The sequence below is a fragment of the Chiloscyllium plagiosum genome, chromosome 31, assembly GCF_004010195.1.
Source record: "Chiloscyllium plagiosum isolate BGI_BamShark_2017 chromosome 31, ASM401019v2, whole genome shotgun sequence".
NCBI lineage: Eukaryota > Metazoa > Chordata > Chondrichthyes > Orectolobiformes > Hemiscylliidae > Chiloscyllium > Chiloscyllium plagiosum.
In genome coordinates, this window is record NC_057740.1 from 26,862,455 (window position 1) to 26,874,567 (window position 12,113).

General features: G+C 36.1%; 1 protein-coding gene across 3 annotated transcripts in view; it reads right to left on the minus strand.

Annotated features, from left to right (window-relative positions):
* The window catches only part of LOC122565355 (protein strawberry notch homolog 2-like), a 162,866-nt gene that overhangs the window by 33,632 nt on the left and 117,121 nt on the right, over nucleotides 1-12,113 (minus strand). For all 3 annotated transcript variants that reach the window (XM_043721240.1, XM_043721239.1, XM_043721241.1), the window contains 4 exons: nucleotides 7,572-7,725; nucleotides 5,535-5,711; nucleotides 4,334-4,431; nucleotides 1,859-1,941 (listed from right to left, as the gene is read on the minus strand). In XM_043721240.1, coding sequence (XP_043577175.1) covers nucleotides 1,859-1,941; nucleotides 4,334-4,431; nucleotides 5,535-5,711; nucleotides 7,572-7,725 — 512 coding nt within the window. The remainder of the gene's footprint in view (nucleotides 1-1,858; nucleotides 1,942-4,333; nucleotides 4,432-5,534; nucleotides 5,712-7,571; nucleotides 7,726-12,113) is intronic.

Below are 12,113 nucleotides of genomic sequence, written 5' to 3' on the forward strand. Positions count from 1 at the left end.
TAACAAAAAGATGGGGTACTGGGCTAATGGTCGGATACTTGGTAGTGTGGATGAGCAGAGGGATCTTGGTGTCCATGTACACAGATCTTCGAAAGTTGCCACCCAGGTGAATAGTGCGGTGAAGGCGGCATATGGCGTATTGGCTTTTAATAGTAGAGGAATTGAGTTCCGGAGTCCTGAGGTCATGTTGCAGTTGTATAAGACTCTGGTGCGGCCGCATCTGGAGTATTGTGTGCAGTTTTGGCGCCATACTATAGGAAGGATGTGGAGTGCAGAGGAGGTTTACCAGGATGTTGCCTGGTATGGTAGGAAGATCGTATGAGGAAAGGCTGAGGCACTTGGGGTTGTTTTCATTGGAGAAAAGAAGGTTTAGGGGTGACTTGATAGAGGTGTACAAGATGATTAGGGGTTTAGATAGGGCTGACAGTGAGAACCTTTTTCCACGTATGGAGTCAGCTATTACGAGAGGGCATAGCTTTAAATTATGGGGTGGTAGGTATAGGACAGATGTTAGGGGTAGGTTCTTTACTCAGCAAGTCGTGAGTTCATGGAATGCCCTGCCAGTAGCAGTGGTGGACTCTCCCTCTTTATGGGCATTTAAGCGGGCATTGGATAGGCATATGGAGGATAGTGGGCTAGTGTAGGTTAGGTGGGCTTGGATCGGCGCAACATCGAGGGCCAAAGGGCCTGTACTGTGCTGTATTCTTCTATGTTCTATGTCTAACAAATACATAGCTACTGTCACCCTGTGGTTTCTTACTTAGTAAACTACCAAATACTGTTGTGCATTTTATCGTACAATCAGGATCATATAGCACAGGAGACAGCCATTTAACACAACTAACCAACTCCTTTCACTATCCTGCTCTTTTCTCATAACATTGTAATTATTTTTCTGTTATGTATTTATCCATTTCCTTTTTTAAAGTTATTACTGAACTTGTTGCTGCCAGTTTTTTCTGAACACAATGCCATTCCAGAATACAGCTATTCACTGCAAAAAAAGTCATTCTCATGTCACTTTTGGCTCTTTTGTTAATTACCTTATATTAAATCTGTCTCTGTCGGTTATTGAGCCTTATGATTCCTGAAAATTCCTTCCTTACTTCATCAAAATCATTTGTGATTTGAAACATCTCTATTAAACAATGTCCTAAGATGACCTAATTTTTTTTATCCTAACCATTTAAAATTGTGATGTTGCTACATAGTGTTACCACTTTAACAATGAAAACCCCAAAATTCTTTGGGCAACTTCTCTGCCAATGTAAGTGAGGCAGTGGAATCTCTGGCCTCCCTATCTCCAGCTGAATAGCCTTTCTCCCAAACCTTACAGACCGTGTTTATTTGGCATTATCTAGGTATTTTAGCTGTGCCTATCTCAAGGCAGAGCCATTCACAATCACTCAGGGCTCAACAAAGCAAAGAATACCTCTTCACCATCTTCTTTCAAAGAAACTGATTACCTTGTTCTAATAAATATTTTGGGCTTCAGAAGACTCTTTCTGTTAGTAAAAATACTGCTGAAATCTTTTGAATAGCAAAGTAGTAGAAACATTAGAGTTCCAATAATAGATCTCCTTGACTTAGGAAGTGGAAGATTTGGCCATTTCTCTACTGGAATATAGGAAAAGGTCATAGAAAACCCAGTGGAATCCTGAGAAAGATTTGGTTCCATCTAAATTCACCCAAGCAACCCTCCAAATCAAATATTTTGCCATCTTTAGCCTAAGGTGCCAAATTTTCTGTCCAAGTTTCATGGAATCGAAAGTTGTCCTTGAACAGATAACAAGAACGAACCAAAGCAACATCACAAGATTGCTTAACCATGGGTTAAAAAAACCTTGAATTCTCTTACGTTTTCTTTTCATCCCTGTTCCTTTTTCTTTCTTTCTCTTTATTGAAGGAAAGTGCTTCTGAATGAGTGACTTAAAGACACCTCTGTAAAGTTAAAGACAAAATTTAATTTAGCTACAAGACTTTTAAACATTTGAAATGCATGTGCCCTTTAAAGCTGATTTGTTAAATTTTACGACAGAAGCATGTACGATGACATGTTTATCAAATACAGAAAAACAATTTGAAAAGTGTGAACCCATCACACATGGTAAAATCTAAATATTTCCTATTTCGTTCATTGTAAGTTCCTGAGTGAAGCAGGTACAAGTTATGCAATGTCCTGGTACTTATTCTGTCAAAAGAAAGAATGTTAACGCTATCAATCACTGGAGTTGCGTAGTCATCAATCTAGCTAACACAACATGCTGAAATTAATTTGAGAGGAGTTAAGTACCAATTATCCATGTGACCCGAAATGGTAAATGGGTCAGAGTTAGTACAAAAGCTCAATATCTAGCATACTTCCTTCAAGGTAAAGCATTAATTCTTGGGAGTTAAACAATAATATACTTACCTGCAGCTGAAAACTATATTGGCTATGCAGCCAACATTCTACAACTTCCTCTCAGACTTGAGTATCTCAAGTGCAAATGCAAATATACCCACTTACTGTACAATATGCTATTTAGACAGGGCCCATGAAGAAAGGAATGTCAGGAGATGTCAAAGCATCAATGTATGCTGCAAACATAATTTGCAACATGTATTTTATACTTACATACTTGCAGATTCTTTGTTAATACAAATGCAAGGGTAGGTTAATTACAAACATCAGCTATCACATTGCTACTACGACAAGTATTTTTTTCTACTGTACTTTTGGCTTTATAACTGTCATGACAGTCACCCAGGTGATAGCAGAAAAACAGGTTTGGAACATTTATGGGGAATCTTCAATCCTGCAATAACTTTCTGGTTTTTATAATTTTCCACCAGAGTAAAGATGTGTACAGCACCACACTGGAACTTTAGTCAATATTATCTTTAAGCAGGAGGAAATCAACTCTTAAGACTTTAAACAATATTGCTTCCAATTTTTTTTTGCTATTTTGAAATGACTTGATTCATGATTTGTTACAGTTCATTGGGCACCAACAGATACTCAGCTATGTGGTAATTTCTTTAGTGTGAGCCTGGAAAGTGAAAACGCAAGGCTATCTGACTCTGGTGGACATCAATGTTAATGCTGATGCTGCTGTTACCTCACATCAGTGTGAACACTTTGAAGCAAGGAATCATTGACTTGAGTTTAAAGCTACAAATCCAGGCTAAATTCTTATTTCTCCAGTTTAGTCCTTTGAAGTCAATTTACAGGAACTCATTGCTGAAGACCATATTATCAGCCAGTTCAATATAGACTAGTTTCAAATCTAAACCCTCCCAGTCTGTCAGGTTTAGAATCCTATCCAGCAATGATTTCAGGATAATCCAACTAAAGTATGAGTATATAACTTTATATTTTTGTAATGAACTGCAAACATTAAATTCTCAGTGCCCCAATTATGCAGTATTAACACAGGTCATATCTATTTATATTCATACAAAATTTAAAAGTGCACAGTGATATAAATAATAGTGGAAATATCAGAAGAATTTAAATGTCAACGTGCATAACTTATGCTACAAAGGAGACTCACCTTGGCTATATTTAGTTTTATCATTTTACAGATTTTACAAACGAAAGAACATATCAGAAAAAGACTGGCCACTTTTCCAAATTTTCTAGAAAGATGTCAACATGAAACAACATGCTAAAAGATGTTGTTCCTGGGAAAAAAAAATGGAGTTGACAAACTCCTTTCCTCATGTTTTTAATGAAAAATTATAATACATAAATCACATTCTGAGGTATCAGTACTCATTAAAAGTGAAATAAAAATGGCACTTACTTTTGATTAGCAAAAAAAAGCCAAATAATTTTGAAGAACAGTAGACATGCAGTCAATTCTAATTAAACGCTTGTTTTGAATTCAGGGGATAACTGGAACACCCAAAAACTATTCAAGAATTGACTTGCACTACACAATAGCTTTGTGTTCAAAGTTTTCTTAATGGTCTAGTGGGCCTCAAAGGTTCCATCCACCCACAATGCTTCGAGCTGGGGAGGGACAACGATTCCAAATAGTCCAGTTCCTGCTCTGCGGTCGTAATTAGAACCTAAAGTATAGTTGTTTCTGGTATGCCTGAAATACAATGGCAATGGACTCCATCATGGGGTTCTGGCCAGGACTGCTGGTCAGAGTCCTGACAAAAATAACTTTCTGCCTGCTTCTTTTTAAGTGGACCAATCCTTTAAAAAGCAGGTACAGATACATTTACATATAATGTCTTTGAGGTAGAATGTGTTTTAAATAAAAGCATAATAATCTTTTACCGTTTTAACTTCTGGAAACTGCAAAAAATAAATCTGAAATGACATGACATTTTTACTTACTCTGCAGCAGATACAAATTGGTTAAGGTGGCCATCATTCTCATCAAGTACTTCTCGTGTCCGAGCCTCACCTGTGGATTGCAGTCCAATAACAATGCACTGGAAAGAACAAATGGTGAAGCTCCATTACATAAATGTGAAGGTGGTCCATCTTTGCTTTTAATGTCACTTCTCAAAACTTGCTAATGTCACTTCTTTCTGTTCCACATTTCTATAGGCTGTACTCAAGGTAGCTGGACTGAAAACTGCAACTTCATACATTTGTTAGTATTTATTATTCTTTAAGCACCTAATTACAATGATTTTGGAAGTTGCGGGAAGTCAAAGACTAAACGAAGGGAGAATAATGAAAAGCGTCGTAGAATTCTGGAGTTCAATTGCTGAAAAGATGAATGCTGGTTCAGTGAATGCTCATGATTGAGAATTTAAAAAAATAATAAAAGTGAGACTAGAAATATGGATTAAAGGCAAGTAAAATGAACTGAGACAAAGACATCATCTAATTAAAGGAAAGTACAGGCATGAGGGACTGAGCAGCGTACTCATGTTCTCATCTATCTCTCATAAAAGGACAAATAGTATCAATATTGTTCTGTGATATAACCAGAAGTCATGCTTTATATCCTTTCAGTATTATGTTTCCAATGAATTACTGATAACATTCAATACAACAATTAAGATTTTGGAAAAGTTGTGGGTAAAATAGAAGAAATTTATAAAATACATCTATTGAAAGTGACATGGGCCTCATACCTACTTACATTCTTTTAACATTGCACAACTACAATGCCATAAACCTACTGTTATGAGCGAGATTTTATGTATATATAGCATGCATTTATGTGTCAATGGTTATTTCATAAAGGTTGACTTGATTTGAATAGAATTGACTTAATGATATCAAATGCATGTTTATAAATGTTAACATTTTATACCTATCCAAAGCTGGTACTTTGCGAAACAAAAAACTGCAGAATGGAAAACAAGTTTATGGAAATCAATGTTAGTCACCAGGATAGAACTAATGTTAATTTAAATAGATTCCATTTGGGGACCAAAAATAAATGTCAAATACTTTCAAAATATCTGAAGCCCTATATCAGGTCCTGTGACCTATATTACTTGGTGATATAGTTATATACCTGAAATGTTTTTAAAAAGCTGTCTTCTACACAGTTTGTAAACGGAAAGTGACTCCTTACCTTGCCCTTCTGTAATTCTAGCTTGCCTATTTCTACTAAACGTTTGACTTTGGCAGCAATACACAGATACTTGAAGAAGCGTTGATGTGCTGACCAAAACTGCCCCCAAAGAGATTTTCTGGATTCCAAACCAATTAGGTCTGCTGATTGTTGGAAAACATTCATTGCTTCAGCCCACTGAAAATGAAACACGTTTTCAGGCATATCAAAGTAAACTAAACAAAAACAATTGCAAAAGTTTCAAAAGAAGTTAACAGTTCAGAAACATTGTAAGACAGAAACAGTAGGTTTTTTTGCATCACATTTAACAAATAAATTGAACACTTGCTCCTTATGTCAAAAATGATTTCTGTTTGATCATAAGAACAGTGAATTTGAGAAAGATTTTAATTAATCTAACTATTCCTAACAAATTGCTGTTTTTATTTAAATCTTGCATTGTTTTCAATGTAATCTGAAGGAGTTGTAAACTGTCTCATAGCCCTAATTATTTCTGGGAAATATTTCTTCATTTGCTTCAAAGTTAAATTTAGCTTCAGTCTGCTTTAAGGATGATGATGAGATAAATCTGTCATAATTAGAATGTTTTGCACAGTCACAAAAGAAAGGATCTATTTACTATTTTCCCTTTTTAGATTAAAATTATACATATCTTTACTGCTCTTTTATAACTTATTTCATTTGAGCATGACAATCAGAACACTAGACCATGTTTTGACTTGGATTAGACTTGTGAAATTCAGGATTTAAAATTTAAAGAAATTGAATTAATTTAGGCAATACAGAATATGAGGCTTGAATTTTATCACTATAAATATTCAAAAGCAGATGTAACCTGGACACGTATTTGAGGCAAATTGGTTGGGACTTTTCAGCAAAAGTGAAATTGAATGTATAATAACCCCGTCCATAAGACCCCAGGAGTATTGAGATATCAAATTACAAATTTCTGCCATTTGTGCTCTGGCTAGATTGAATGCGTGGGACATGTGTCTACCTCTGGCATTTGGTGTTGCTGCATGCCAGATGGGTACAGGGTGTTAACTTTACCTTATCAGCTTACTTTGTGCCATCAATCACAATATGCAAATTTCAAAATGTAAAAATGCTGTTTTAGATCTTTTGTCAATAACGCATACCAACCTACATCACAAGAAAAAGCTGCGGTAATTGGGCACTCATTTAGACATGCACCCAAAAGCCGTAAATGATTAGCACAACGACTCCTAAGTCATCAGGGAACTTGAGCCCATAAACAGAACAGGGTTAGAAGTGGATGGAAGGACAATTAAAATTTCTCTTTGTGGTAAATCTGGATCATTATGAGTAAGAAACAAACTCCTTTTCGTTGTAGACTATCTATTATCTGCTGCCTTCAACTTTGCCTGGATTTTAAGGAGGAAGAGAAGCAATAGTGAGCATAAAGGCTGAATTTAAACAATGAACTGATTGCAGCAATAATCAATCATTAACTGCGATAGTTTCAGTGCCAAACCATCCCGATGATGATCTTTTAAAAAAAACGAAAACCCTAACTGAAGTGAGCACTGAAATATCAACTAAATCAGTTCAGAACCAATGTGTTGGGCTTCAATTGTAGTTTTAATTAGCAAATACAGCTACAGCAGCTGAATGTGTTGATCTATCCAAAAATGGAGAAAGAGAAAACTGAATAAAAAAGACGACACAATGGCCAAGTTTGGAAAATCTAACTATTGTCATATATTCTTGTCACATCACCATAAGGATAACTTGCACCTTTACTACTTGGGCAGTAAAACCTCATGAAATGGATTACTCGTTATAGAACTCAATCCACTTCAAATTATGTTCTTGCAGGTTCTGTTCCAGTAGTTTTTTTGCCCACACAGGTGAAAATTAAACTGATAATTGCTCAATAATTGGTAGGCATACTATTTCAGAAAAGTATTATGGCATACTTTACGTTCGCAGCTTACATAACAACATGTTTTCTAAGGCGTTTAACTTGTACCAACCAAAACAGTGGAATATTGGTGAAATAAGTGGTACTCTTACCAGCACAGCTGCTTTGTTGTATACAAGTTGGAAACTTTGATCCAGAGGTATTTCTTCTATTCTGAATGTCACTCCAGCAAAGCTCAGTTGCCGTGCAATATACATGCCACTAACTTTCATATCCATGGCAACAATTTCCATAGCACCCACACCACTAAACGAAAAACAAATTGCAATATGCTGATTCAAATTTGTCATTTTGTATTGAAGATCAAATTATTTTACCTTGTACCCACATTACAAGATTAACTACGTATCAACAAGTACTTCACTGGATGGAAAGTACTTCAGAGACATCTGGTAGTCAAGAAAAGCACTGGAAAATGCTTTTTTTCCCCGTTACTGCTGGGTGGAATTGTAAACAATATTGGTGATGCGAAACATTGGCAATTGCATTAAAATACCACATAGAATTTATTAGGATCACATACAGAACTGTTCTTGTTCTACCTCTTTTTTAAAAAAAGGAATTGACTACTACTGGAGAGATATTAAGATTGTCGGCAATATTAAAGATGTTTCTAAATTGTTTGCTCTCCAATTGGGCCTTTTATAGTAGTTCTTTTTGAGCTGCAACATGCCATTCTAATATCTTTGCACTGGTACGGACACCTCCATTTGAAAATTGCAGGTTATGGAATGGAAAATACCAGAAAGTGGCAGGAAGAATTCCTGACCAACACACTTCTTTCCTTGCAAGGTTTATGTTAACTGGTAATAATCTGGTCTAATTCAATTCTGTAAGATTATATTAATCATTAAGTGACATAACACAATAATTATGTCTCCAAAGCTGAAAAATGTTGTCTTTTTTCTCCCATACATTGTTAAAGTATATTAAGACTTATAAAATGATGTAACTGGTTGATTAAGTAGACTTGTCAAAATGACCTGAGAGCAGCAAAATCAAACTGACTCTACTACAAAGAATACTCTGCTACTTAGAATAATAAATGGACAAATTAGTTTTGTATTTTGTACTGCTCTGTAACAAGTGCCACATATGTATGCAAGTTCACTCACTGAGCTGGAAGGTTTGTTTTCAGATGTTTTGTCACCATGACGAGATAACACTATCAGTGAGGGTCTCCAGTGAAGTGTTGGTGGTATGTCTCACCTCTCTATTTATAGGTCTTGGTTTCTTAAGGAGGGTGATGTCATTTCAGTTTTTGTTCAAGGGAAGGTAGATGGGATCTAAATTGATGTGTTTATTGATGGAGTTCAGGTTAGAATGCCATGCGTCTAAGAATTCTCGTGCATGTCTTTGTTTCGCCTGTCCTAGGATGCACGTGTTGTCTCAGTCAAAGTGGTGTCCTTCTTTGGCTGTATGCATGGAAACTAGTGATAGTGGGTCGTGTCTTTTGGTAGCTAGTTGGTGTTCACGTATCCTGGTGGCAAGTTTCCTGATTGTTTGTCCGATGCAAGAACTGTAAAAAAAAAACACTGCATGGTATCTTGTAAATAACGTTTGTTTTGCTGGTAGTATCTAATTGATCATTAGATTCATTAGTCACTGTTTAAGTGCGTTGGTAGGTTTGTGGGCCACCATGATGCCAAGGGGTCTGAGTAGTCTGGAAGTCATTTCTGATATGCCTTTGATATAAGATAACACGGTTATAGTTTTTGGTTGCATTGTGTCTGCTTGTTTGGGATTGTTTCTGAGGAATCGGTGGATTGCGTTTATTGGGTACCCATCTTTCTTGAAAATGTTGTATCGATATTTTTATTCTGCTGTTTGTTGTTTTTACGGTGTAGTGTGATGTAGCCCATTGAAATTATTTATCATATCTATTGTAACTACAACTCAATTTCTGGTCAGATCTTGCACATTGAACCATTCCTGGCACTTTTATATTCTGCCTATAATGGGATGTCTCTCTCACTGCACAATATTTACCATGGACTCTCTACCTCCCTTCTCCATTCAAAAGCTAACAATATAACAATTAATTCCTTTTCCAGCTTGCAATATGGATATTCTTCAACAAGTTGCAGTCATCAATCCTAATGATCTTTGCATCAGCCTGTAGCCTTTAGGGTGTACAGTATATGCTACAATTTGCAATATTGTCATTTGATGGCTGTTCTCAATCCATAAATCCAGATCATTTATCTACAGTATTTAGAAACTACATCCAAAGCAAGTGCCTCTTGTAGAACATTAATCATCACTCACATTTTGAAAAAACAGTCTTTGCTTTCTGCCATCTGATCATCATGATTAATACAATTAAGTCATTAATCTTCAATATTTTCTTTCATTATTCTCTGATCTGGTCCCTTATGTACTTTTCGTACACACAAGCTTCTGTTGCTTTCTTAGCAGCCCAAGCAATGTCCACAAAGAGAAAGCACACCAGCAATGACCTCTCACAAAACAGGTGAGGGCAACTATCACATCAAACAGGACCAGATAATAAAACCATAATTCCTCACAGAATGAACTGCCTCAAATCCTCAACAATGGGAGAATCTGTACACACTACACATTCAAGTAGCTTGCAATCAAATGTGCAATGATTTCATTAAGCATGAACAGTACTCACAGTTAAATAGCTGAAAATTCAAATTAAAAACAATCCATGGAATTGACTACAGATTGCTTGAACAAAGATTTCAATTTCAGTTGATCACTTCCAATGGAAATTGTTTATTTTGCATGATTCACAGTATACGATAAAGTACTATATGATGTAATTCATTACACAATTAAATCTGCTGTTAATAACAATGTACTAATAAACAAACACGGTATACATGCAACATCTTCGCAATCAGTTTTTATTTTTAGGAAACACTTTCCTTTTGACTGCCCAATAACAAGAACCACAACACCCAAACGATCAGTGGTGGACTCTCCCCAGTGAATGTCACAGCTAAATGTGTAATACAACGTGCACCATGTAGGATGTCAATCTGCATCTTATCAGCCTGATGCAGTGCATTGAACATTACTCCTACAGCAATCAGCATGTTGTCTCCCACATCAAACAGAACTTCGATTCAGAAAAAAAGCATTTTCACTGACATGCTGTTCTGATGAAAGGTCATCATACTGAAATATAACATCAGTTACCAATGCATTCTAACACACTGAGCATTTTCCAGGACTTTATTTCAGTTTACATACATTGTATGTACAAGAACAGGCTCTTCAGCCTAACTAATCCATATATATGATATTTCACCATATTTCATCAATTTATTTTTCAAATTCTCAATTTCATTCAACCATGAAATCTGGAATAAATGGCGCCGAATGGTGAGGAACTTTGCCTTAGAAGGACAATCCTTGATTTCAGATCAGGATGTACAGATGGAGTCTTAAAAATTATAAATGCTAAAACACACATCAAGTCACCACAGTCCCAAAGGACTATAGGCTGCTTTTTTATTGAAAGATGACTGGTGGTGGTTTAACCTGACGGCCAACATGTCTTAGGCAAAAGGCGAGGTTGAGAAGGTAAGACTTCATGATAATCTCAGCCAGTACAGGCATTGAACCTGCGCTGTTGTTTTCGCTTTGCATTGCAAACCATGCCATTAACTGAGCTAACCAATGCCAAATGACAATACTATATATGAAATAGCATGACCAAAATACAGAATGTAAAATCACAAAAGGTAAGTCTATTTGGGTTGTGCTCAGTACATCGGTGATATTCAAACCTTCTGCCTTCTTTTTGATGCTCCTTAAAACTAAACTTGTTGGCCAATCTTTTGGGCACTTAATCCTAATATATCCTTATGTGTCTTGCAGTCAAATTTTGTTTGGTAACAATGCTGCAAAGTGCCCTGGGACTGTTCATTACTTTAAAAGTGCTTTTTTTAAATGCCTGTTGTTATGTAATTCTTGTTACTAGGATTATAAGCAGGGAATGCCTGGATGTTGACACAATGATGATGATGAAATTGCGATATATGTCTATATTTTGATGGTGTGTGAAATGGAGCTCATAGTGCTCCCATAACATCATCTCTCTTATTCTTCGTGGTAGCCCTTTCTTTCCCAAAAATGAAATAAGATGAATATCAAATAGGTTGCTGATGGTCTATCTTAAGTTTTCACTGTCACCAGAAGTGATCTTTTTAGCCAACAGTATTCTAATTTTATACTCCTTTTCGTTCAAAGATTGCTGAATGAAATGCCATATAAAATTTACCTTTTTCATAAGTGGCTGGCATACAGTGAGAAAATCAACCCTTAAAGGGAAAATACTTAATCTCATCCATAACATTCACTAAACCAGTGAACTAGTACAGCACAGAAGGTCATTCAGCACATTGCATTGTGCCAGCTCCTTCAAAGGCAATCCAATTTGTCCTATTTCTCCTCTCTTCCCCACATTCCTGCACTTTTTCTTCCTTCAAGCATTTATTGAATTTGAAAGCTAATGTTGAAATTGTATTGACCATTTTGTCATGCACTGCATTCTAAATTTCAACCATGGAGTTGCTTAAAATGAACCAGCTGCTCATGTAGAAGATGAAGCAATCATTACTAAAAGTACTTTCCAAACATTGGTACTTTTCTTTAACGTT